The sequence below is a fragment of the Monodelphis domestica genome, chromosome 3 (assembly GCF_027887165.1).
Source record: "Monodelphis domestica isolate mMonDom1 chromosome 3, mMonDom1.pri, whole genome shotgun sequence".
NCBI classification, from domain to species: Eukaryota; Metazoa; Chordata; class Mammalia; order Didelphimorphia; family Didelphidae; genus Monodelphis; species Monodelphis domestica.
Genome location: NC_077229.1, coordinates 48,080,020 through 48,107,796, shown reverse-complemented (window position 1 = coordinate 48,107,796; position 27,777 = coordinate 48,080,020). Strand labels below are relative to the sequence as shown.

The 27,777-nt window shown below is 38.1% G+C and overlaps 2 protein-coding genes and 1 non-coding gene across 6 annotated transcripts in view; 1 reads left to right on the top strand and 2 right to left on the bottom strand.

Annotated features, from left to right (window-relative positions):
• The window catches only part of GTF2H3 (general transcription factor IIH subunit 3), a 19,676-nt gene extending 2,912 nt beyond the window's left edge, over positions 1 to 16,764 (bottom strand). The window contains exons 1-11 of one of the 3 annotated variants that reach the window (XM_056821887.1): positions 16,637 to 16,717; positions 12,508 to 12,644; positions 11,352 to 11,431; positions 10,544 to 10,650; positions 8,738 to 8,904; positions 6,534 to 6,596; positions 5,476 to 5,505; positions 4,307 to 4,335; positions 4,146 to 4,220; positions 3,418 to 3,471; positions 135 to 203 (exon numbers count right to left, since the gene is read on the bottom strand). In XM_056821887.1, coding sequence (XP_056677865.1) covers positions 135 to 203; positions 3,418 to 3,471; positions 4,146 to 4,220; positions 4,307 to 4,335; positions 5,476 to 5,505; positions 6,534 to 6,596; positions 8,738 to 8,904; positions 10,544 to 10,650; positions 11,352 to 11,431; positions 12,508 to 12,592 — 759 coding nt within the window. In that variant the 5' untranslated portion in view covers positions 12,593 to 12,644; positions 16,637 to 16,717. Of the gene's footprint in view, positions 1 to 134; positions 204 to 3,417; positions 3,472 to 4,145; positions 4,221 to 4,306; positions 4,336 to 5,475; positions 5,506 to 6,533; positions 6,597 to 8,737; positions 8,905 to 10,543; positions 10,651 to 11,351; positions 11,432 to 12,507; positions 12,645 to 16,206; positions 16,333 to 16,636 lie in introns of all 3 variants that reach the window. The other 2 variants (XM_007489930.2, XM_001375371.4) reach the window with 2 other exon arrangements.
• On the bottom strand, positions 10,224 to 10,325 carry LOC130458641 (U6 spliceosomal RNA). The gene has a single exon (XR_008918050.1). It is a non-coding gene; the product is annotated as a U6 spliceosomal RNA (small nuclear RNA).
• Positions 16,758 to 27,777, top strand: part of EIF2B1 (eukaryotic translation initiation factor 2B subunit alpha) — a 15,038-nt gene continuing 4,018 nt past the window's right edge. Inside the window, exons 1-7 of one of the 2 annotated variants that reach the window (XM_056821888.1) lie at positions 16,758 to 16,899; positions 22,560 to 22,661; positions 23,542 to 23,678; positions 23,761 to 23,877; positions 25,050 to 25,166; positions 26,264 to 26,328; positions 27,561 to 27,636. In XM_056821888.1, the coding sequence (XP_056677866.1) occupies positions 16,887 to 16,899; positions 22,560 to 22,661; positions 23,542 to 23,678; positions 23,761 to 23,877; positions 25,050 to 25,166; positions 26,264 to 26,328; positions 27,561 to 27,636 (627 nt within the window). In that variant the 5' untranslated portion in view covers positions 16,758 to 16,886. Of the gene's footprint in view, positions 16,905 to 22,559; positions 22,662 to 23,541; positions 23,679 to 23,760; positions 23,878 to 25,049; positions 25,167 to 26,263; positions 26,329 to 27,560; positions 27,637 to 27,777 lie in introns of both variants that reach the window. The other variant, XM_056821889.1, reaches the window with a different exon arrangement.

Genomic DNA, 27,777 nt, shown 5'->3' with positions numbered 1-27,777 from the left:
CATTTATTGTGCTTTTGTAATATTCAGTTCCTGAGTATTTATAACAATGTCTGCAGGGTCTCAGAAAAAAATGTTTGTAATGGGCTTCAATGCACACAGTTTATTTAAATGATTCTTTAGAAGTTTATTCTTACCAATAAATACTGCAGAAGAGATGGCATCTGGGGCACCTTCAAGTATATTCCCCCGGTAATGTCACAGGCCTGTAAATAAATATACACTATGGGCACAAATGATCATCACTGAACTTTTTCACAATGGTACAAATCTGAATAGTAATACCTACAATCAAAGGCAAGGTGGATGTGAGTCTGCAAATTAAATGAGAATTTTTGATGACAGTTAGCTTCAGATACTTTTAATCACCAACTCTTATTATTTAACAAGGTAATGAAAAATTGATAAAACCAACTGAAGTAGACTTCACACCAAAAGGGCCTTCATGTTTCTGGGACTGGAATTGAATGTTTTGATCCTAACTAAAAATTAAGGCAGTTAGGAAGCACGACGGATAGAGAGCTGGGTCTAGAGGCTGGAAGACCTGAATTCAAATCTAGCCTCAGACACTTAGTAGCTATGTGACCCTGGGCAAGTCTCTTAACCCTGTTTGCTGCCATTTCCACATCTGTCAAATGAGCTGGAGAAGGAAATCACTCCAGGATCTTTGCTGAGAAAACTCCAAATGGGTCATGAAGAGTCAAGCACAACTGAACAATGCCACCAGAAGAACTAATCTATTAAGGTCCTATGATTTTCAGAAAAAGGTGTTGAAAGGTAGGTTTAGGACACTGACAGTTAATCAAGAAGGCTCTGGAAGACTTTTCCCCCCTGCTCCCTTGGAATACTGTCTTCAAGATCACAGCAGTAGGAAAAAAGATGAAACTTCTAACTTCTAGTCTTAGAAAGGGTCACATGAGTGAAATGGATCAGAGTTAGGATTTACACCCATGACTTCGCAACCCCAAAGCTGCCTCTCTATCCAGTACATTACAGTACCTATACAAAAAAGTCTGATTTCCTGAAAAATCATGCCTGTCGTTCTGAGAATCCAGATCAAATACTGAACATGATAGCTGTAGTCTCTCCCTTTATAAATTTGAAATAATAGTTATAAATTCTAAAATTTTAAATTAAAAAAAAAAACAAAAACAAATTCTTTTGGGCCAAACACTGATATTAGGCAATCTTTTCCTTTATTTTTACTGAATTTCCCCAAAAGATCAGTTCCCAGACTTTCTTTTATTTTTTAAAGATATTTTATTTTCCCAATTACATGTAATAACAATTCTCAATATATACTTTCTGAAATTATAAGATCCAAATTGTTTTCCTCTCTCCCTTTCCTCCTCCCTCTGAGAGATGACAAGTAATTTGATCTGGGTTATACATGTATTATCATGCAAAACATATTTCCATATTGGTCATTTTAAGACATACTCATATAAAACCAAACCCCCAAAATTGAAAAAAAAAAACCAACAAAAAAACTAAAGTGAAAAACTATATGCCTTGATCATTTGCATTTTGACTCCAACAATGCTTTCTCTAGATGTGGATAGCACTCTTTGTCATAACTGTCTTGGATCATTGTATCACTGAAGGTAAATCTTTCATAGCTGATCATACAACAATAATGCTTTTATTGTTTAGTGTTCTCCTGGTTCTGCTTATTTCACTCTGCATCAGTTCCCACAGATCTTTCCAGCTTTTTCTGAAATCATCATGCTTATCATTTATCGTACAATGATATTCCATCACTAACATGTACCCCAATTTGTTCAGCCATTCCCAATTGATGGACATCCTTTCAATTTCCAGTCTTTTGCCACCACAAAAAGAACTGCAATGAACATTTTTGTGCAAATAGGTTCTTTCTCTTTTTTTTTCCCCCAAATCTCTTTGGTATACAGACCTACCAGTGGTATTACAGAATCAAATGGTATGCAAAGTTCGATAGCCCTTTGGATATAATTTCAAATTGCTCCCCAGAATGGCTGGATAGGTTCACAACTCCACTAATAATGCACTGGGTGTCCCAATTTTGCCATATCCCCTTCAACATTTACCACTTTCTTTTACTGCCATATTGGCCAATCTGATAGGTGTGAGGCTGTATCTCAGTTGTTTAAATTTGCATTTCTCTAATCAAGAGTGATTTAGAACATTTTTTCATATGATTAATGATAACTTTTATTTCTTCACCTGAAAACTGTTTGTTCTTATCCTTTGACCATCTGTCAACTGGGGAATGATTTTTATTCTGATAAATTTGATTTAATTCTCTATATATTTGAGAAATTAGACTTTTATCAGAGAAATGTGCTATTAAATTTTTCCCCTGGTTGTTGTTTCTCTTCTAATCTTGGTTATATTGGTTTTGTTTATACAAATACTTTAATCAAAATTATTTATTTTATATTTTATAATGTTCTCTATCTCTTGTTTGGTCATAAATTCTTCCCTTCTCCATAAATCTGTGAGGTAAGCTATTCTATGTTCCCCTAATTTACTTATGGTATCACCCTTTATTTCTAAATCACATACACTTTTTGATCTTATCTTGGTATAGGGTGTGAGATATTGGTCTATACCTAGTTTCTGCCACACTGTTGTCCAGTTTTCCAAGAAGTCTTTGTCAAAGAGTGAATTCTTATCCCAAAACCTGGGGTCTTTGCATTTTCCAAACACTAGGTCACTTCCCCTATATATTGTGTATCTAATCTATTCCACTGACCCACCATTCTATTTCTTAGTCAGTACCAGACTGTTTTGATTATTGCTTTCTAGTACAGTTGGAAATCTGGTATTGGTAGGCCACCCAAATTTTTCTATTCCTCCTGAAGTCCATGACTCCAACATGATCCACAAATGGCTTTGTTTTCTACTTTCCTCTGTTCCACTGTGGGTCCTTTATAAACATAAGCTAACACTATTACTAGGAATAAAGACCATCCAATCATTAACTTGACCAATTCCCCTCCTTTCCACCTCACAACTGCTTTGCCTTTGTTCAGACCCATTTATCGTTCCAGCCTTCTCTCATACAACTCCCCAATAAACCTTCCCAAACTAAATCCCTCACTATCTCCTAAACTAATCCTATATTTGCCAGCTTTCATGTCTCTGATCACAGCATCCCCTCGAATACCTTAACTCCCTCTCTCCATCTGTTGATGGAAGAATCTATTTTCAAAACCAGCTCCTTTAGTAACTCTTTCCTCTTCTGAACTTCTATGATATATTATATAACTCTCAGGCATTTATCATACTCTAATTTCTACTAGTGATGTGTTTACAAGTTTTTTCTATTCCCCGAGGGTGGATGCTCTCTTTTTAAAAAATCTCTTACCATTTAAAGGTGTTTTGCATGTATTAATGCAGTCAATAAAGATTCAATGAATTTTTTTTAAAGCATACCTGTTGGAGGAGCCCTGAATCTGCATCTAGGACACAAGCATCAATCACAATATTCTGAAAGCAAAAATTTTAAATCATATAAGATTGGAAGAAAAAGCCATCAAAGCACCTACAATATCATTACAACTAAAAATATGTGGCAAAAAGGAAATTCATATACTAAGAAAATACAGTTTTAGACACTGAAAAGAAAAGGAAAAATCTTGTTTAAATTATCTGTGGAAGGGCTGATTATTTCTTTAAAACTCCTTCCACTACTCCAGTGATCCATGATTAGAATGTAACAATTCTTTTCAAAAAGAAAAGTTTAATCTTCAAATTATCTCTATGGGGGCCAGGTAGGTGGCTTTGTGAATAGTGCCAGGCCTGGCTGTGGGAAATCCTAGGTTCAAATCTGGCGACTTCCTAGCTGTGTGACCCTTGGCCAAGTCACTTAACCCCCATTGCCTACCCTTTCCTCTTCTTTTGCTTTAGAACCAATACTTGGTACTTGAATCAATTCTAAGATAAAAGGTATGGTTTTAAAAAACAGTTAAGCTTGATGAGGATGATGAGTAATCCCACTCTACACCTGGAGAAAATGGGATAAATAAACTGACCTGTCCAACAAGTATCTAGAAGGGTAAGTTCTGTAATTCCTAAGTCTAACTCTTGAAGAAGGCAGCCCAATTAAAGGAAGGCACTCATTCTTTCATGACACAACACACTCTCTAATGAAAAACACAGACCTGTTTCTGTGCTGCAAAGATAACATTCATGAAGTTCATATATTGTAACGCACTGTCTTCTGCAGCCTTAATGACCTTAAAAAAAAAAAGAAGTCAATCTCCATTACAATTTCATATACTTAAAATTAAAAATTAGTACAATTACCTATGGAAATTCTTACCAATATTCTTGATTTCATTTCTTGGTTATCTACAAAGGTAAGCAATAAAAACAAATTTAACTCTAGTTCAATCTTATAAAAATACTCCATTTCTAAGCCCACACTCATTTCTAACCAGCCCATTGTAAACCTTAAAATTCCTTAGACTTATAAATGTTGGAAATTTCACCATTGGGAAATTTCATACTTGAAAAAGTTCCTATTGATAGTGGGTCTTGGCTATTGGAATGTGAACCCCATTGGCATGAGAGTTTCCTCCTCCTCCCTTCTTAAGATTACTTTAGGACAGAAACCTTTTGCTGGACAATGGAAAGGACTTTGACCTATGCTTAAACATAGAACAGGAATTTCTTTGAGTCATGATTGATTTTAGAATTGATACAATGGAGATACTTGGAATCAATCTCCACCCTACTCAGTCCTAACAGGATTGAGGAAGGGCTGCAGCATAGATCAAAATTTAATTATTTGAATCTCTACCCTACTCAGGTTAACAGGATTTAGGAAGGGCTGTAGCAAAGGATCAAAGATTTAATTATTTGAAAATATGACCTTCAACAGACATGTGCAAAGCCAGAGACCTCTGGGCGGTCCTGGGTTAAGCTAGAGCCTCCATTGGCACAGGGAAATTGATGGACAGTGATTGGTAGATATGAGAACTGAGGGGAGGGAACTTGGATGGTTTCCTTAAAGAGGGGTCTGAAGACTCAGGGTGGTGGTTGAGGAGTTTGTCTGAGTGGTTGGAGTGTGCTTTGAGAAGCTTGCTCTGAAGGAAGCTGAAGGTGGGGCCTCTGAGACTGTTTCTCCATTTTGGTCACGTGAGTAATAGGGACTGATCTCTTTTCTTTGCCCCAGCTATCTAAGGGCTTGGGCCTTTTGGCCCAGCCTAAACAGAAGGGGTATTTAAGCCCTATTCCCTTCTCTCCCTTTTCTCTCTCTCTCTCTCTAATTCCTTTCTTCTTCCTGTTGTAATTAAACTCCATAAAAGATTGACTGCTGACTTGAGTTTTCATTTAGGAATTACATAGCTGATTCCTTGGCGACCTTAAATTAATATATATCAGTCTTTTAAAGTGATTTCCTTGTCACACCATCCTTCCCCACGGAGATGAGACAGTATTTGAAATTGGCAGTAAAATAAATGGCATTAGAAAAACAAAGGCTCATACCTTTTACTTCCTTGCTCATTCTGTGAATATCTTAATTTTTTTTAATTAAGGAATAAAAAAGCTCATTTAATTGCACAATAATTCAAAGCACACAGTTCTAGAAAAATCCAAAACTCATTTAAACAAGCCCAACATACACCACTTGACTAAAATGCTTTAGTTTTTTGCTTATTGCCCCCAAATCCCAAGTGTTTGGTAGTCTCTTAAAGTCAAACTAACAACTTCTGCATAATCACTCAGGATCTGTAACACTACCAAATATTTCCTCTCTCCCTAAAAAGGAAAATATTCTTCAACTTAACTAGAGTTATCCCAAAAGATCTTAAATTTCTGAATTCTGGATCCTCAAAGGAAAACTTCATTAAATACTCTCTTTGAGCAATAGCACAGCATGGGGGTAGTCTGATGGTAAACACTGAATAAATGATTATTGATTAAAATGCTTTTTTCAATTTTCAAATGAGACTATTTTATCCTGAAGTTCACCAAAAGATCTTTTAAATTAAAACACATTCAGAGAGAGAGGTCCTTAGTTCAAATCAGGACTCAGGCACTTCCTGGCTATGTGACCCTGGTTAAGTCACTTAACCCCCATTGCCTGGTCCCTTCCTCTCTTCTGCCTTGAAACCCATTCTAAGATGGAAGATAAGGATTTAAAACAAAACAAAGCACAACACACATAATTTAGATTCTAAGGAGGCCATGACCTAGAAATACTGTAAGTTTAATTAAAAGAATAAGGAATAGGGAAGAATTTTGAAGAGAAATGAATTCTGAAATTGAGTAAGGTGGAAAGTTTCCATACTTTTCATGACCCAAATCTTTAGTTTTCTTTATAATTCTCTTAGAATTTTTGAGAATTCTAAGACTATCACGTGGACATATATTCAAACACGAACACAAAAACATTCCAAGGCCAAACAAATAATTTAATTACCCACTACTTATGGATAGATTCATGCCACCATTATTATAGCTCCAAGGTCCTCTAAAACTTATACAATTTAAAATATTTTTAATGACAGTAAAGATTCAAAAGTTCCAGCAGTAAAGGATACAACAAAGTGCTTTTGCAAGAGATCCTGCCAACAATGTTTCTGTATGTTGTCCCTCCATGTCACCTGAAAATATACATTTTTATAAAAAGTCATCTTTTCTGTTCTTTCCCGAGTTTAAATATGTAATCTCTATACTGTCTACTTAATTTTGAAACCAAGTATCCTTCTCCATAGACAAAAATCAACAATTAAAATTTGAATCTTTTTGAGATAAATTACACTTGTAGAAAGAGAAAATAAAGATGTTTTTACATTTTAAAATACTTTTAAAACAATATAATAGTAGAAAAATCAATTTCTTCTCTATCCCAATATATTTAATTCCTTCTGAAATAAAATATCCCTGTAAGGTATTCTACGTGAGTTTGTTCATCTATATCTTTATTATTCATAGTTAATTTATTATTCTTAGTTATTTGTGAATCATTTTCCCAATTATGGAAGGCACTGTTTTTGCCCAATGTATACCAAGCACCTTTTTAACAAAATGTCTCCCACACAGTAGGTGAGCAATAAATATGCTTCCTGACTTGCTTCCCAAATGGAGGAGAAAAGGATAAAAAAAAGGTCGAAATGAGCAAAAAACCAATCATTTTCCAATAGCTTTTGGACAATCTCAAAGAAATTCATTAGCTTTTTTCTCCTTTTTTCTTTTGAAGTTGCAGCCTTCTGTTTTTACATCATAATCACTTCTGAATATTCCTTTGGTCCCCTGCACGTTGGTCTACTATGTCAGCCCTTAGAACAAAGATATTAAAATTTTAAAAGGCTCTTAACAACATAAGGACATATCTTTTTCAGAGCTCACAGCACTGAGTGGAACTGCAATTTTTGTTTTACTTGATTACAGGCTGACAAAATTCTGTAAGGAATTACGAGGGACACCTGACAAATATCCAGTAAAGCAGAATTCACAGTGGGTCAATCTGACTTCTGCAAGATCAGGTTGCTGTTATAGAATAAACCCTTTTCTTTTTGGTAGGGTTGGTATATTGGTAGAACAGTAAAGGTTGCAGCTACAGATACCCCCATTTTAATGGTACTTGTGACAAAACCACTAATTTGTAACAAAGATGGAGATATAAGATGAAGAATGGTTTATCTGGATGATTAGAACCAGAGTCATTATTGGTAATTTGATATTTGACATCCATTTGATATGGACAGTCTCCAGTGGAGTGCCCAAGGAATCTGTATATAGCCCTGTGGTGGTTAGCACTTTTTTTTAAACCCTCACCTTCTGTCTTAGAATCAATACTGTGTATTGGTTCCAAGGCAGAAGAACAATAAGGGCTAGGCAATAGCAGGGTAAGTGACTTGCCCAGGGTCAGACAGGAAATGTCTGGGGCTAGATTTGAATCCAGGATCTCCCATGTCCAGGCCTCACTCTCTACTGAGTCATCTCACCCTCCTACCACCCCCCCCCATTAGCATATTTTATGATTAAGTGGAAGGGCTAATTGGCCTTATCATCCTACTTACAAATGACATAAAGCTGGGAAGGATAACTAACATACTAAATTAAAAAATTAGAACTCAAAAAGCTTTTGACAGTTTAAATCCTTGTGATGAATCTAAAAAGACAAAAGTTGAGAAACTAAAAACCTTACACCAAATGCAATAATTGCAGTAATAACTACTGAAATCTCACTAGCATAGCATTCAGTTTGGTCTAGATGACCTCAGTGGTTTATTCCAAAGTTGTGAGTCTGTGGGAGATTGCTCTTGGGTGTTTTTTACTTTTCTAAGTCTACATCTTATCTCTAACTAGACTATAAGCTCCCTGAAGTCAGGGACTATCTTATTCATCTTTGTATTTCTCAAAGCACAGGACTTGTATACACAGGAATCATTTAATATATAGCCTTAATAAATTCAAGTAAAAACGTCTTTGGAAACGCTTTAATCAACAAGAATTTAGGCAGAAACTAAAGTGTGAACACTAGGATGTTGCCATCTTATACTATTACATGTCTCATACCATTACATCTGGTCTTTCCTTTAAGTTTATTAATCTTGGCCAAAGGATCAAGCAAAAACAAATGTGCTTAATAAAAAATTTTAAGAACAGTGATTTCTAAGATAACTTAAAGTAGAAAATACTAAGGAATTCAAGAGGTAATTAATCCACCAAAGGTTTTGGCTCTCTAAGTCCTTTAAATAATACTCTCCTCAAAAAAAAAAAGACTTAAAATTCCACCTACTTTTGGTCATGAGATCTTTAATCTCTTCAGTAATTGCTTCATTTGCTGCAGTTAATAACTCATATTTTCCATCCTTACTGCCTGAAGGATTATATTCAGTGGCGCTGTTGCCAGGGTCACCAAATATATCTCCGAATTTCCAGTTCTTCCCAGGATACAAGAAGCGACTTGAAAAGGAAAGGAAAAACAAACAATTAAATGTATGAAATAAAGCCTTTCATTTTAAATTCCATGGCAAAAGCCAAGACATTTTGAATGAAAAGGAATGCAAATTACAAAATATCATTTCATTAAAAAAATGAATAGGATTAAGAAAATATGATACTTTTAGAGGAACAACAGGAAAATTATTTGCGGTATAGGCAGCCTTTTTTTCTTCTCCTAAAACTCAGCAGAGTGATCTGTATTATCTATTTTGCTGGAAAGTGGGGCTCGGACTGAAGATTCTATTAACAGAGGGGACTCCCAGTGATGCAATTCTCTCTACTAACACAAATCACCCATCAGTCTGCAACTTATGTTCTTAGAGAATTGTCCAGAGTGCTAGAGGTTAAGTAATTCACCCAGGGTTCCACAGGTAGGCTAGGTCAAGAGGGAGTCCTAGAGCTAGGAGGCTGGGTCTCTAGCCCACTCAGCAACAAGGATGTTTCTCTACAAAGCCTTATCAGTCACACTCTTTCTACCTTCTAAGAAGTGTGAATCAGACTTTCTCTGTCTAGCATCAGCAACTTTTAAATTGATCAACCAAAACTGAAAACAACCTACTTAACACTTTGTAAGCCATCAAGTAAGAGAATTCACAAGTCACATACTTGGAAAGCTCCACTCTTTTAACCCAATCAATCAGAAACTTATGAATCCCATAATAAAAGTTGTGGCCAGAACCTGATATGGTCCACTCCATTTTTGGTCAGTCACTGACTTCCTGTTGAAGTTTTTGATATAGACAGTGTCTCCTGGTACAATACCATGCAATGAATAATCCAATGGTACCCTTTGCTGGATTAGCCTCATGCTGTGCAAATCTTTTAGTCTCTGTTGCAATGCCTGTAGGTATTTGTGTAGCTGACATTCTCTTCCCAACATGGTATAAATGTTGCCAAACTGCCTGGCCATGTAGCATTTCATATGGAAAGGTATGTAAATCTTCACTCGGCTTAGTTCTCAGATAGAATAACACTAATGGTAAAACTTCTGTCCATTTTAGCTGAGTTTCTGTAGCTTTCCTACTAGTGTCTTCACTTCCCAGTTCAATCTTTCAACTTGGCCAGCACTTTCTGGATGGTATACAGCATGGTAATTCCCTTCTATTCCTTGATTTTTGCACACTTCCTAGAAGATTTGGGACATGAAGTATTCCCCGATCTCAGCAAATTCTACTGGGGATACCAAATCTGGGAATGATCTCTTTTAGTAAGGTCCTTACCACAAAGGCAGTGGTGTTCTTTTTGGCAGGGAAAACTTCTGGCCACCTTGTCAAACGGTCTATAATGACAAGTGTATATCTAAATCCTTTTGTAAGGACTATACTAATCTTCTCTGTATTGTTCCAATTTTTAAAAATATGGAACGCTTCGTGAATTTGCATGTCATCATTGCTATTTTAATTAGCTTATATCAACTAATGAGAGTTTACTACACAATATGACAGATAATATACTTTCTTTCCTATTAATAGTGTGGATATTATTCATTGATGAGGGGCACCTTTGTATGCACCAAGTAACAGCAAAAAGACACTTGTTTAGAAAGCATGTCAGCCTCAAAAATGTTCAGAAACATTACAGTATTAAAAATAAGTCATACCTTTCTTGAATATGGCTTGCTATCACAGCAAGTTTGTTGGAACGATTCATAAATAAGTGAGAATTTCCCATCACCATTACAGCATCTATGCATTTTGATAATGTGAACTGTTAAAAAGGAAGAAATTAGGAAAGATGACAAATCTAAATCCAGTATAACTGTAATAAATATTACAAAATACAAATATTATGTTATAAAAGCAAGTAAAATAATAAAACAGCATAATTTAAACAAATTCAATCTAAAATATACAATTAAATAATTGAGGAACACATTTAATAATTGAACTTGTCCAAAAGGGGTTTTGTGGTACATAAGTTTTTACAATAGTATCATGTAAAAAATATTTGGAAATTCCTGAAAATAATGTATAAAATATATGTGTAGGCATATAAATAAATTGTCTTGTATATGATTATTTCTACCCTTTCTACCCATTACACAGTCTAAACACTAGATTCCAAAAAAGTATACAGCATCACATTTAGAAAACAGATACAGAATATCTTGGATGTTCTTAGTTTAAGTGATTGGTATATATATATATATACATATATACATATGTATATGTATATATGTATATATGTAGCCTTATTAATTGCTGATTAAGGATATGACATTCACAACCTGAATTCTATATCTCTTTTCCCACAAATAAATTCCAGAGCACAAACATCCACTTGCTATTAAATTAAATGACCTTTCAAGAGTCAAAATTCTCTATCTTATTTAGAAATAGCAACTCAGATATTCAATGAAATTAATATTAAAATGTTAAAAGAGGAATCCTTAGCCTGATGCCCTTTACCTGAGATTCTTTCAAAGCTTGCTTTCCCCACCAAATTGGGTTCGTATCAACTATAATAACTAGAAGGTTTAATTCATCATCTGAAACAAAAAAAAATCATGAGAAAGATCAGTAATATCATAAATAAAAAAGTTAATGTTTCCTATTTCACAAATGTAATTTCTAGCTCAATTACAACCAACCTACTTTAAATATCTAGTGTTTTGCAGAAAGGTAATTATGAAGATCTAAGGCCAAGATCTTCCAAAAGATCTTCCAAAGACCAGGACCACATTAGACTACAGAAAACACTATCTCTTCTCCCTTTATACACCCAATCATCCAATGCACTCACTCTGACTCCTTGAATGGCTTCTGTCAGGAAGATGAAAAGCTAGAAAAACTCATTCACCCTAAAGTGTTGGTGACTTCCTGGGTTGCCCAAGCCACCCTTATAATTTAAGAAGATGTCAAGAGAGAACAATGCTTTGAGTTAACTCAAAAATAAATCATTAAATATGGAAATTCTGGAATCAGTGGAAACGAGATTTAGGAAGAAGAGCCTGACATTAGGTAACAGCTGGCCCTGATTAAGAGTCAATCAAAGGCCTTAGCCTCAGACCTCACAAACCAATTTTTGAACAAACCTATCTTGAAATAGTGTACATCCTAACTATCTCCACAGTCCTCTTGGGTGTGTCTTGGCTGCCATATCACACCAGCAGTTGAATTAATTCAATGTCCAGGTGCTGAGAACACAGACTCTGCTAAGTTCCTCAGGTCTTTTTCAGAGAAGCTGCTGTTCTCCCCTACTCATGAATATATCTTGTGTTCATAAAGTTGATTTATACTTCACTTGTATCTAGGATAAAAGACCTAGAGCTGGAATGCCCCCTAAAAGTTAGGGAAGAGGTTTTACCTACTTGAAATAACTCATCCAAGGTCACCCAGTTTCAGAGTATGTTTCAGAGGAAGGATTTTAACTCAGGCCCCAGACTCCAATACCAGTGAACAATATAATGCTGTCACTTTCTAAAGTTATTCCTATTGAATTTCCTATTAGATTTAGCCTATTATTCTAGCCTGCAGAAATATTTTCAGAATCTTGACTATCAACCAATATGTTAAATAGTCCATACCAGTTTTCTATCTTCAACAAATTTGACAAATATCCTACCTATGTCATCCAAATTTGGGGAAAAGTCTAGTCCAGTGGAGAGAATGCTGAATCTGGAGTAGGAAAACCTGGGTTGATTGATCATCTGTGTGACTTTAGACAAGTCACTTGTGGTTCCTGCCTCTCAGTTTTCTCAGCTGTAAAATGAGAGAGTTTCACTAGCTAGCTTCAGAGATCTATCCCAGTTCCAGATGCATGATCTGACTGTCTATATTAAGCAGTCCAAGGCCAAGGTCAGAACCCTGGGGCACTCCAATGGAAACCTCCTATCAAACTGTTATGAAACCATTAATGAATACTTCCCATCCATGTCATGCCTCCATCCTCAATCTCATCCTGAAAACTCAAGTCACCAACAATGAGCCTCTGGATTTTTGACAGTGAACTGAATATTCAGCTCTTCTTGCCCAAGCTCAGAGCCATAACTGATTTTTTTTTTTTAATCTCTAAGCCATAACCACTGCTTAGCTTTCAACTCTGGCTCTGAGAACAAGCCTCAAATTGATACTAGAAAATGTCTTCCAGCTCCAAAACTAAAAGTATTGTGTAGATCAATTGCTCCAGGAATCCATTCTCCATTCCCTTTGACTCCCCTGTCCAAAAACACTTCTCCCTAGCCTCCACTCCTCTAGACATCTACTGTCTATTGGAATGCAAACTCAATAATAATAATAATAGCTCTCACTTATATAGCACTTCTGGGATTGCAAAGTACTTTATGAATAGTTCATTTTAATCTGATAAAATAACCTGAGAACAGTGTGCCAAGCTTGAAGGAAGAGCTGAGTTCAAATCCAGTCTCAGACACTTAACTAGCTATGTATCTCTGACAAATCACTTAACTTTTGTTTGCCTCAGTTTCCTCATCTATATAATACCTCTCCAAGTTGTTGTATCAGATAATTATAAAAGCATTTAGCAATGTCTAGCTCATAGGAAATGATACATAATTTAAAAAAGCCTTAACTTCTATCTTAGAATTGATATTAAGTATCGGTTCCCAGGCAGAAGAGTGATGAGGGATAGGTAATTTGGATTAAGTGATTTGTATAAGATCACAGAGTTAGGAAGTATCCACTGAGCTACCTAAGTGCCCTGCTGCTACTACACTACTAGGTGCTATTATTTATTCCCATTTTGCTTTACAAATATTATCACAATAACTTTGAGAAACAGGTACTCATGGTCACACCAATAGTGTCAGAGGCAGAATTAGAACTATTGTCCTCTTGACTTTAAGTCCAGCACTATTCACTATATCAACTATTCTCTTTGCTTGTCTTTGCATTCCTAGTGCTTGGCATAATGCTGACAAACAGTAAATATTTGAAATGGGAGATTAGGTGGTGTGGTGTGGTGGATAGAGCATTGGACTTGGAATAAAGACTTGTCTTCATGAGTTCAAATCCAGCCTTAGGCAGTTAATAACTGGGTGATTTGGGACAAGTTGCTTAACCCTGTTTGTCTTAGTTTCCTCATCGGTCAAATGAGCTAGAGTAGGAAATGGCAAACCACTCCATTATCTTTGCCAAGAAGACCCCAAAAGGGATCACGGAAGAGTCAGACATGACTAAATAACAACAAATGTTTGATGCTTTTTCATTCATTCATTCAATCATCCTTGATACTAAGCCAGAAGGAATCTCAGAAATCATTATTCTATTCCAATGAAATATTTGTTACGATGGGGGCCTTGCAGTCCCTGACCTAAAACTATATTACAAAGCAGCAGTCATCAAAACAATTTGGTACTGGCTAAGAAACAGAAAGGAAGATCAGTGGAATAGACTGGGGGAAAGCGACCTCAGCAAGACAGTATATGATAAACCCAAAGATCCCAGCTTTTGGGACAAAAATCCACTATTCGATAAAAACTGCTGGGAAAATTGGAAGACAGTGTGGGAGAGACTAGGAATAGATCAACACCTCACACCCTACACCAAGATAAATTCAAAATGGGTGAGTGACTTAAACATAAAGAAGGAAACCATAAGTAAATTGGGTAAACACAGAATAGTATACATGTCAGACCTCTGGGAGGGGAAAGGCTTTAAAACCAAGCAAGATATAGAAAGAATCACAAAATGTAAAATAAATAATTTTGACTACATCAAACTAAAAAGCTTTTGTACAAACAAAACCAATATAACTAAAATCAGAAGGGAAACAACAAATTGGGAAAAAATCTTCATAGAAACCTCTGACAAAGGTTTAGTTACTCATATTTATAATGAGCTAAATCAATTGTACAAAAAATCAAGCCATTCTCCAATTGATAAATGGGCAAGGGACATGGATAGGCAGTTCTCAGATAAAGAAATCAAAACTATTAACAAGCACATGAAGAAGTGTTCTACATCTCTTATAATCAGAGAGATGCAAATCAAAACAACTCTGAGGTATCACCTCACACCTAGCAGATTGGCTAACATTACAGCAAAGGAAAGTAATGAATGCTGGAGGGGATGTGGCAAAGTAGGGACATTAATTCATTGCTGGTGGAGTTGTGAATTGATCCAACCATTCTGGAGGGCAATTTGGAACTATGCCCAAAGGGCGACAAAAGAATATCTACCCTTTGACCCAGCCATAGCACTGCTGGGTCTGTACCCCAAAGAGATAATGGACAAAAAGACTTGTACAAAAATATTCATAGCTGCGCTCTTTGTGGTGGCCCAAAACTGGAAAATGAGGGGATGCCCTTCAATTGGGGAATGGGTGAGCAAATTGTGGTATATGTTGGTGATGGAGTACTATTGTGCTCAAAGGAATAATAAAGTGGAGAAGTTCCATGGAGACTGGAACAACCTCCAGGAAGTGATGCAGAGCGAGAGGAGCAGAACCAGGAGAACATTGTACACAGAGACTAATACACTGTGGTATAATAGAACGTAATGGACTTCTCCATTAGTGGCGGTGTAATGTCCCTGAACAACTTGCAGGGATCCAGGAGAAAAAAACACCATTCATAAGCAAAGGATAAACTATGGGAGTGGAAACACCGAGGAAAAGCAACTGCCTGAATACAGAGGTTGAGGGGACATGACAGAGGACAGACTCTAAATGAACACTCTAATGCAAATACTATCAACAAAGCAATGGGTTCAAATCAAGAAAACATCTAATGCCCAGTGGACTTATGCGTCGGCTATGGGGGGTGGGGGGGAGGAAAAGAAAATGATCTTTAACGAATAATGCTTGGAAATGATCAAATAAAATATATTTAAAAAAAAAAAAGAAATATTTGTTAAAGTATTATATGCCACAAATTGACAAAGTATTGAGGGTGCAAAGAAAAGCTAAAAACAAGGAACCAGTCCCTGCCCTCAAGGAACTCTCAGTCTAACAGAAGACAATACAAAACAAGCTATATGGGGGCTAAGTCCATCAGGCCTTCTCATTTGAAAGATGATGCTAACGAGGCCCACAGAGGTCAAAGAAATATGACTTATGGGGGCAGCTATGTAGCTCAATGGATGAAGAACCAGGTCTAGAGATGGGAGGTCCAGGTTTCAAATCTGGCCTCAGATATGTCCTGGTTGTGTGATCCTAGGCAAGCCACTTAACCCTTACTGTTCTTTCAGCTTGGAATTGATACTTAGATCACTTGTAATATTATTTGTATTACTTGTAATAAGTAAGGGGTTTATAAACAAAGAATTATATGGCTCCTGGTCCTGAAGATCTCGCTGACATCACCTGGCTCTGGCGGTCCTTGGGGTCAAAGGTCCCTGACTTTGTTTTTTAAACGATCTGATCTCCGGGTTTCAGCCTCATTGCTTCCTTCGCCCTCCTGGGTATTTCGTTTTGTGTGTCATCAGGACTCTGCGGGGGGAAGGGGGGTCCCTATAATTCCTCAGCCAAGTCCGGGACACAAGAGGCTCTAGTCCACTTCAGTCCCCCCTTTTTACAAAAGAGGAAACGAGGCTCGAGAGGAGAAGGCTCTAGGAGAGATTGGGCTCAGGTTTGAATACAGGCTCGGGATCTTTTCCTCCCTTTACAGAGGAGGAAATTGAAGCAGGAGATGGTGCCCTGAGCATCAAGGAAAGGGCCGCAGCCCCTCGCCCTCCCGCGGCCCAGTGTTTCACAGCCTCGTAGATCAGTGGTCCTGTTTGGGGGCTGCGCTCACCTTCCGAGATCATGGCGATCAGCCCGGGCCGCAACTGAATGACCCCGAATCTCCACAGCCACCGTACCCGCCTCAGAAAACTGCGCAGGCGCATTCAGGCAAGGGAGGTTGGGCCTCAGCGGCCGCCGTAGGCGCAAAGACTGCTGGGAAGTCGGTCCCAGCCGAAAGTCGGCTGTGCGTGTGTGGGTCTGGGCTGTCAGTCACAGCAGTTTACCCCGGCGGTGGAATTGCAGACTGGGTCCCAGCCACCATGAACGACTTTGGTAAGGTGGGCAGGCTCGGACCCGAGACTAAGAGTAGTTGGGGGATGAAGGCGTGGTGTGGGGAGGCGGCTGGACTTGGAGCCGGGAAGAACTAGGTACGAATCTTGCCACGGACCTTTAATAGCTGGAAGAGCTGAAAGGGCGTTTGGGCGTTGAGTCTGCATTCAAGGAACTGGAGCTCAAACCCAACCTCTCTGGTCCTTAGTTTCATCTTCTGTAAAATGGGAAAGTTAGACCAAATGGCTTCTGAGATTTCGTCTCTCTGGGCTCTTGCGCCTTCGAGTTGGCCCTCAGTTTACTCGCCTGTAAAATGAAGGGTTTGAACTAGATAACCTGTGAGGTCCCTTCCAGCTTTAAAGCTGATATCCCATTAGATTCCCTCTCGTCTGTTCTGCGTTTATAGGTGTGTTCGTGTGTGTACGCATAAATATATACACGCGTGTGTATAGACACATGTATGTAGTCATGTGTGCGTGTGCATTTGTTCGTTTCTGCACCTTCTACTACAAGCCTTTCCCCATTCCTCTGAATGCAATGCTTGCACCTTCCTTCTATTGATTATCTCCAGTTTACCTGCCCCTATTTTGTTTGTATATAACTTTACATTGTCTCTCTCCCATTAACTCCTTGAGCACAGCCTTTTGTCTTCTCTGTTCATCCAGCTTTACATGGTGCCTGCCACCTACATTCTTCTTAAACGCCCAAGTGAATAGAGAGGCAAATTTGAAAAGAGAAGGTCCTGGGTTAGAATTTGACCCCAGACATTTCTTACCTGTTTAACCCTGGGCAAAATACTTAACCCCCATTGCCTAGCCATTAGTACCTTTCTGCCAATGCATAGTATTAAGTCTAAGGTGAAAGGTAAGGACTAAAAAGTAAATTAATTAATTAATTTTCTCTTAACTTTAGAGTAACATAGTTATTTGTGTTTTGTCTCCCCATTAAACTGGGAGCCCATTGAGGGTAAGGACTATTTTTGGCCTTTGTTTTTATCCTCAGTGCTTAGCATAATGTCTGACACATAGTAGGTCTTTTAAAAATGCTTGTTGATTGACTCACTGGCTCCATAGACCTTTCTGAGCCTGTTTCCTTTTCTGGAAAAAGGGATTTGTGTACCTATAACATACACATACATCCATACATGCATATATATACACACATACATATATACACACATAAATAGATGTATCTATGTTTAAACCCTTATTTTGTGTCTGAGAAACAACTAAGACAAAAGAGCCACAAGGAGTAGGCAACAATTGGGGTTAAGTGACTTGCTCAAAGTCACATAGCTGGGATGTGTCCAGAGTCCAGATTTGTATCCAGGTCCTCCTGATTCCAGGCCTGATGCTCTTTTCACTGAGTTACCTACCTGCCCCTGCATTATATATTTATTCTGTTATATTGTAAAGGTTAAATTTAATGGTTGGACACAGTTTATTTGCCAAAATAGAGGGGAAACAATAAAGTAGAGAAATGTGAAAGAGGTTAGAGAAAATACCTATACTAGTCCTCAGCCAGGAGGGCCTGTAGTGAGTAATCACATGGTCTCCTCGAAGACTGAAGTTAATCTCTTAAGAAACTAGGAAGGGAGTCAGCCTTTTCACTCACCCAACCAAGTAGTCCAGGAGTCAGAGGCTAAGTTGAAGTCAGGATCCATGCTACAGTCTCTAATGAAGTTCCCTTGAAGACTATCTTCAGGAGACAGATTTTGTGGCTTTTATGATGGTTTCCTATCTCTGCCCCTCTTCACAGGGGCCAATCACAGTTTCCAAAATTGTCACACCTCTCATCCTCTAAAGGTAGCAGCTCTCCTCCTAGGATTTACACCTTTGGAACCACATGTTTCTGAGTGTGTGAACTCTTAAAAGAATTAAAAAGTTTCTGGCTGTTTGAGTTAGAAAAAGGGGTGGAGCTCTTCCAAGTATCATGTTGACTTCTCACCTCTAAAGCTGTTAACTTTCCTCCTAGGAGTAAAAGTTTGTGGACTTCCCTTACTTTAGGGTTAAGTTACGATTTTGTTGATTAATTCAAAAGTAGACAAGAGTTAATTCTGCCTTCAGTCTAGTGTGTGTGAGATTTAAAATAGTTTTGAGCATTAAATAGTTGTAGATAAGAGAGTGGGAGTCATAAACTGTGATAATTAAAATGTTTTGGGAGCAAGGGAAATATATAACAATTATGACCGCTGAAATATGTTTTCTACTGTGTCTTGGTTTTATATAAATATAAGATGGTCACCAGGGAATATATTCCCAATTTATGAATATGCCCAAGCCAATTGGGTTTTATAGAGAAATTTAATTTATAATACACTGATTAATCAATAGAAAAAGAGAGAAAGTAAGAAAGGAATAAGAATGAATAAATCAGTCAGTTGGTTTTATCACTCACCCAAGATCTCTCTAGGTAAGGCTTCTCATGCCAACCTCAGGCTCCACCTTCAAGAGAGCCTCCTTTCAAGAAATGTTTCCAGAGAATTCTCCTCCTTCAGAGCCAGCCTTCTCTCCTGGTCCTCCCACAGAGCAACCTCCTCAGTCCTCCTTCAGAGCCACCTTGCTCAGAGCAAAACCTCCTCAGAGCAAAAAACTCTCCAGAGGAGAAAACTCCCCTCCTCTGTCCTCAGACCTCTCCCCCCCACCCCCCCATCTTTCAGGAAACCATCTAAGTTCCCTCCCCTCAGTTCTCACATCTACCAATCACTGTCAATGTCTCCCCTGTGCCAATGGTGGCTCTAGTTTAACCCAGGACCGCCCAGAGGTCTGCCCCTTTGCACATGTCTGTTGAAGGTCATATTCTCAAATAATTAAATCTTGATCTTGCTGCAGCCCTTCCTAAATCCTGTTATTCTAAGTAGGGTGGAGATTGTATTTTCCAAGACCTGGTTCTGTCATTCCAAGTATCTCTATTGTATCAATTCTAAAATCAATCATGACTCAAAGAACTTCCTGTTCTATGCTTAAGCATAGGTCAAAGCCCTTTCCATTGTTTAGCAAAAGGTTTCTGTCCTAAAGTAGTCTTAAGTAGAGAGGAGAAGGATCCTCCCATGCCAAGGGGTTTCACATTCCAATAGAGTTCTTACTATCAGTAGGAAATTTTTTCCAAGAATGAAATTTCCCAATGGTGAAATTTCCAACATTCATAAGTGTAAGAAATTTTAAGGTTTACATGTGGTACTAAGTAAGGGTACTTAAGTTATTGTTACTCCAAAGTGTTAACTCTAACTAGACAAAGAGAACCAAGGATTCCCTTTTCATAAATGCAAACTCAGAATAGACAAAGAGAACCAAGAATTTCCTTTCACAGAAGAGATATTTTTCCACAGAATGGAAGCTCCTATAATGCAGAAACTGTTTAGTTTTTGCTTTCTTAGCCCATAATATGAATCATTCAACACACAAATTTATTGTTACATGTTTCATGTTATATGTTGTAACTGCAAACATGTGGGTTTCAAGATTGTGAATTGCCAAACTGTAAAGATAATTTTTAGTGTCTTGATTTAAATAAAAAATAAGTGGTCGCCATAGGAAAATTCCCAAATATGAAAATACCCAAGTCAGCTGGGTTTTATGGAGATTTTAATTAATACATGAAGGAATTAAGGGAAGGGGGGGTGGAGAGGAGAGGAGAGGAGAGGGGAGAGGCCAAATGGCCTAGTCTTTTATTACTCACCACAAGATTGTCCTAAAGCAAAACTCCAGGCCTTCACTGAAATCCTCAACTCCTGAACTCAGTTCAGAGAGCCAGCTCCTCCAAACTCCAACTAAGTTCAGAGAGCCAGCTCCTCCAAACTAACTACAAACTCCAACTAAGTTCAGAGAGCCAGCTCCTCCAAACTTAACTCCAAACTCCAACTAAGTTCAGAGAGCCAGCTCCTCCAAACTTAACTCCAAACTCCAACTAAATTCAGAGAGCCAGCACCTCCAAACTTAATTCCAAACTCCAACTAAGTTCAGAGATCCTCCTCTGAACTCCTGACCTCCTTTTAAAGAGAATTTTCTCTTATGTCACCTCCCCTAAATTTTCACATCTATCAATCACAGTAGAGCTTTTCCCCAGGACTGGCCATTCTTAGTTCACATCTTCTTTTGTTATCACCTTCTATGATTAGATTATATCTTCTGAGTATTTCACATCTCTTTGCTAAGCTTGTCCTTTGTAAGTTGCTTGACCTTTTAGTGATTAATTTAACCTTTATAGGTACTTATCACCTTTTTGTATTAAATCTAAAATAGACCACCTAGCTTAGGAATCAGGAATTTTACAACTTTATCTTCCCCTAAGGCACTGTCTGAGCAGGGTGGAGTAATTTTAAAGTTCTCAATACATTCCTGACTAAGTACCTCCATTGTAGAAAATGGGGAATAGTTTAATCAAATCCTCTGAAGTAGAGTTTGAGCAGTTTTAAGATTCACAATGTTATGTTATTATAGTTAATGTTACATGCTCTATGATAGGCACTGCCCTAGGTGCTGGGGATATGACAAAAATGAGGCACCTCTTGACCTAACACTGGTTTTCTGGAAGGCACAAAGTGCATTTCTAGGCACATACAGAACAGGGAAAGTTTGTGTAGAAGGAGGTTTTGAGGATGCCTTAAGAAGTCTTAATAGGGGGTAGCTGGGTAGCTCAATGGATTGAGAGCCAGGCCTAGAGACAGGAGGTCCTAGGTTCAAATCTGGCCTCAGACACTTCCCAGCTGTGTGACCCTGGGCAAGTCATTTGACCCCCATTGCCTAGCCCTTATCACTCTTCTGCCTTGGAACCAATATATAGTATTGATTCCAAGACAGAAAGTAAGGATTTTTTTTTTAAAAAGTGCTTAATAAATGCTTGTTTCTTTGAACTCTGAAGAGTAAATGAATTATGTTTGATGGGTATAGTAAAAACATTAAAACATTCTATATGCTATATTTATAACCCCAGTTTGGGATCTCTCTCTCCCCTTCTGTACATCAGCAATTTATCTGTAACTCATACTTCTAGCAAGTTTAATGAGATCCTGAGAGATCCAGGAAGGCTGCTAGATTGGGAGTCAAAGCACAAAGATTCTGACTTGGCTTCGCGACTTTATTGGTCTTGTACTTGACTTCTCTGGGTCTTCCTTATCTGTAACATAAAAGGATTAGGCTTGTTGTTGTGATTTTGTGTCTGAGTCTGACTTCCTGACCTCATTTGGGGTTTTCTTGGCAAAGATGCTTATAGAGTAGTTTTCCATTTCCTTCTCTAGTGGATTAATGCAAAACAGAGGTTAAGTGACTTGCCCAGAGTCACACAGCTAGGAAATGTCTGAGATCAGAATTGAACTCATGTCTTTTGACTCCAGGCTCAGCATTCTATCCACTTTACCAACCAGTTGCCTGACAACAACTATTGCTGCCTCAAGTCCTAGTCCGTGTCCAAGGCTTGCACGTCAGGCTTCATTTCCTTTTCTTTAGGTGTATGTGGAATTATAATAAGAAGATGGGAATGTGGAGTCCATACTCCATACTGGCTCTCACACTGTTCTTCTAAGCTGACATCTGTACAATGAGGGGTTTGTACCCTAGAAGCAAATGGTCCCCAGACATCACAATTTACTCCAGGTTATTCTGGAGCTGATGTAACTTGCCCAGTGAAACTCAACAAATGTCTTCCCTTGTACTTCTTCTTCCCAGAGCTAATTGAGTACTTTAATTCCCAAATGAAAGAAGATCCTGACGTGGCTTCTGCTGTGGCTGCCATTCGAACTTTACTTGAGTTTCTAAAGAGAGACAAAGGTAAGAAGATCTCAATCAAGAGTCTCCCTGACTTTTAGACATTTGTCCAGAATAAATCTAGGAAAGCCTTGTGTCTATGTCTGCATAGCCACCTGTCTCTTTGCTCCTAACTTTATTTCATTTAATCCTTAATTTTGAGAAAATTTCTGACAACTCTTATTCCTAAATTAGTTACTCAATTTAATTTTGATTACATTTCTGACTTTATTCAATCAGCATTCATTGATTAGGCATGTACTATACACCAGCCTTTGTGCTAGGCTTCAAGGATACTTAATAAGAGAACTTGACTTTGTATTTACTTTTTCTTAGAGAAAATGCATAATCTTTCATCGAATGGTACTCAAAGAGCCCCATTTCGGAATGGAGATTCACTTTGAATTGGTTTGAGTATTTCCTGTACCAAAACATAAGTTTTGCTTCAATCATTGTGCTAGCAGAAGAAATTTGTATTCCCACATGAATAAATTGGGCTCACATTTTTATTAACTCCTTCAACTGAATTTGCTGTGATGTGCCAATAACATGAGCACATTGTGATATTTTACAAAGAACAGCAGGCTGTAGTGGGAAGAACCCTCAAGGGGATATAGTACTTGGTCATTCTCTTCTCAAACTTGCCAGTAGCTAATGAACTATTACACTGGGACTGTCATTTCCCCTCTTTGGCTCTCAGCTTTCTCTTATGTAAAGTAAGACACTAGATGCCTTTGAAGAGCCTTTCCAACTCTAAATTCTAGGATTTGGAAAAAGCTGTGACCTAAGAAATTTCTTTCTATTCTAAAGAGCTTTGTTTGTAAAATATACATCATTTTTCAGTAAAATAGAAGAGTAATCAGTTCCTAAAACTCAAGTTTTATTCTACTCTTCAACTTTGCAGGGGAGACAATTCAGGGTTTGAGAGCAAACCTCAAAAATGCCATTAAAATTCTGTGCAGTGTAGATTCTTCTGTGGCAGTCTCCTCGGGTGGAGAACTCTTCCTTCGCTTCATCAGTCTCACCTCGCTGGAATACTCAGTAAGTTGATTCACATGGTTTCTGTGCTACTCCACATGGCTATGAATAGTCTCTAGCTAGATTTCTCTTTCACTTTTTCTAGGATTATTTAAAGTGTAAGAAGATCATGATTGAGCGAGGAGAACTCTTTCTCAGGAGGATCTCACTTTCAAGAAGTAAAATTGCAGACCTGTGCCATACTTTCATCAAAGATGGAGCTGTAAGTGGACTCATGAGTCATCGGTGCTACATGGGAGAAAATGATGTAACAATTTATGTTATGAGGTGTCGGGAATGGCTCTGTGGCTCCGGCACTCATGAGGAAAAATATAAGCTGGTCTCTTGCTAGGACAGTCAAACTTTTATGGTGCTTCTCTCCGCCAGCAAACATTCATCTTGTCAAATATGCACGTACCAATCACCTAATTGTCCATTTTGCATCTTTGTCCTCTTTATCCTTTTGAAGTATACTAGTCATTACCAAAACAATTTAATGGTCAGGGGTAGACTTGTACGCCATTTCTAGCAAACCAGAAATGAGATTGTTGACTTTTTAATCTAAATTTTCCATCATACAAACACATTTGTGTTAAATTCTGGATGCTTCATTTGTTAAATTTGTTTTAGAATACAGTAAGATCTTATTTTATGAGAACTCGGCACACATGCATCCAGATATATAAGACTGGCAGACTGAAAAATATCTAAAATAAAAATTTTAATTACTCATTAAATCTATGCCATTTTCCCAAGCAGCATAAAATTTCAAAGTAGTTCACCCAAACACGGTCAATCTCGCCCTGAGAAGGGTCAGTGGGAGTCATTACGTTGTTTAGTGCCAGACATTAGATCCAGAGTTTTCATTTATAACAAATTGAGTCTGCATGAGAGCAGGGCTTTCTTTTGTTTCATTAATGCTATTAGTTATTAATAATAGCCCTAAAGTACAAGAGTACTCCAACAGTGGAAACTGAGTTAAGTAACTTGTCCAAGGTCACACTGGTGGCAGAGCCTTGAAACTAGACCTTGGACTACAAATCCCGTGTCCTTTGAATTTTATCCACTGCCTCCTTCTAAAGGGTAGAGTGGGGCAAGGAGGAAACCCATTAAATATTTCTATGAATTGAATCTTTTTCAACCTCCTTTTCCCACGACAAGCCTGGGATTGGCTATCATCTTCTAGATACACTTGACAATAAGCCGATTTGGGAAAAGAAACATTTATTGGGAAGCATCAGAACTTTGACTTATTATACTAAAGGGAATGTGGGTTACATCAGAATATTATGAAAGGAACACAACCAGATTTGTACACAGCTTAATTCACTTAACTCCCTTAATTCAAATACAAATATGAAAACTCATTAGGATTAAAATCTTTCCTTTTGATAGAGGATATTAACTCATGCCTACTCGAGAGTGGTGCTCCGAGTCCTGGAGGCAGCAGCTGCAGCCAAGAAACGCTTCAGTGTGTATATCACTGAGTCCCAACCAGACTTATCTGGGCAAGTATTTTTCCAATCTATCATTTTAGTGGTCCATCATCTTCATGTATGAACCAAATATTAGAATCCTTGTTGTTCTGGCCATGCAAGACCCCTCTGTAGCCAAGACATACCATTTCTGCGAGTCTGAGTACACCTCAGAAGTAAAGGAACAGCAGACTGATAGGGGCTAAGACCTAACCTAAAGAATTACTCCAAGGTTCCTTTGCAAGTGGCCAGAAGATAGTAAGCACTGACCAAAAGAATTTCTACAAATCCTCCTGTCCAGAAGGTAGAGAAAGTAAAGCCAGACTTCTTTTTTGAGGGAAAGCCTTCTAATTGTTCTCCTTCATTTTTATTAACACATTTTCTTTTTGACGTGTCAGTCATTTCCTGCCAAATATCATCCTGTGGCCTCCCCTGCTTTCCTACAAAGTTTAGCAGAACTAACTGCCTAATGGAATAGTTATAAATGACAGTGCGTATCACTTTTCACTTATTCTTTCACAATAGTTTATTGTTTGTTAGCAAAGACAATGTCCATTTTAACTGCAATAATGTGGAACCAACATTGTCTATTTGACTTATCCTGAGTTTTGTTGCCTTGTAGTGCTGCCTTCATTTCCATTGTTGCAGTCATTTGGGTAAATTGTGTTCCTTTGGGCCTTCTTTCTCATACTGTGTCAGTTCATACGACTCTTCCTATGTTTCTCTGAATTATTTGCCTTCTTTGTTCCTCCCAGGGTAGTAATAGCCCTTCCTGTTTATGTGCCACAATTTGTTCCATTACAATTACTCTTACTGAAACTCACCATGAACAGTGATGGAAGCTTTCTGATAGCAGAAAGTTTAGTTATATACATATATATGCTGATTTTAAACTAATCCTCTAAGTGATATACTAATACCCTGACATATAAAATTTAAATTTGTCACCCAAAGACCCCAAGTTTGAGATTTTGTTAGGAACAAAAGTCTAATGATCTGCCCTTTACCTGAGCTCACATCAGTGTTAACTTGAGTCTCACCCAAAGCATCCCAATCATTTAAATTCTGAATTTTTCACATAGATTACTTTTCAAAGGCATTTCCTAATTCTTCTGGAACTTTATTTGCAGGAAGAAAATGGCAAAAGCACTGAGCAGTTTGAATGTTCCAGTCACTGTGATTTTAGATGCTGCTGTTGGGTGAGTTACACCCACACCTTTCTGTTCTCCTTTAGAAGGCTGGCTTGGAGCAGTGTTGCAAAATTGTAAATTGAAGGTTAGAAAACTTGTAAACATCCAACAGACAGCTTGCCATTTCTTGATTACTACCCCAGCATCAGCTTGGACCTGGCCATTGACTCACACTAGCACTGGGGAATTTGGGGGTGGCAGGAGTTAGAACTGACATAATTTTTAAAGGGCTGGGCTATTTCAGGAGCAAGAAACAAAAGTAAGTGCATGAAAGGGAGGGGGTGAATGTGAGAAATTGGGAGAATGCCCTTGGCATTAAGATTTTAGCAGAGATTAGTAGCCTGGTTCTTTTTTTTATCTAGAACACAGTAACATTGCTACCCCAGGCCTGTCATTTCTTCCATGTGGGCTAGATCAGGTGCCAGAGTCCCTGGAGAAAACCAAGCAAAATTGCTCGTTTCTTGACAGAAAGGCAGATTTTCAGATGAACATGGAAGTTAGAAATATTTCAGAATGGGTTATTTCTGAAAGTGAGTCTAAAATAAATATGAAATATTTAATGTGACTTCACATATATAACTGCTATGTTGCTTGCCTTCTCAATGTGTGAGGGAGGAAAAGAATTTGGAATTCAGATTTTAAAAAATGTTTTAAAAACAGAAGTATGAGACTGCCCTACCAAAAGTTTTCTTAATTAGCTTTTTATATCAACATGGTATAGTGGCTAGAGATATAGCCTTGGAGCCGGGAAGACCTGGGTTCAAGTTCTGTCTTTGATTGGGCCTATCTAGATGACCCTAGGCTAATCACTTGACCTCAGGGTCTAAGCAACTCTAATACTGTCAGTTACAGAGCAGGTGCCAGCCTACTTTGGTGGAGGGAGTTTCCTCTCCTTAGTTCCTTATACAAAAGAAATCCCAAATTCAGTCACTTAAGTCCTATACCAGCGCTAAAGTCCAAGGCTTAAATCTTGTTGGTTGCTCTTAGTTTCCAGGAGGTCAGGTTCAGAGAGGGGAAGGTGGTGGTTGTGTCACTCACTCACTCACTCTCTCACACACACACACACACACACACACACACACACACACACACACACACTCACTCACTCACTCACTCACTCACTCACTCACTCACTCTCTCTCTCTCTCACTCACTCTCACACTCCCCATCTTCCATGTTGAAATTACTTAAGAGGGGTAGGTGGCTTGGTGTGTCACGAGAACCTTTCTTTATCCCCTTAGCTACATCATGGAGAAAGTGGATCTTGTGATTGTTGGGGCTGAAGGCGTTGTTGAAAATGGAGGCATTATTAACAAGGTATTCATAGATTGCTCAGACATATCCTCAGTTGCTGGAGGCAGCAAACCTTGGGACCCTTACAAAGAATCCAGTCTCTAGTCTCAGCAGGGCTGCTAGGTGGTCATTTGGGGTCTTCCTTAGTCACTTATTAACTTTTTT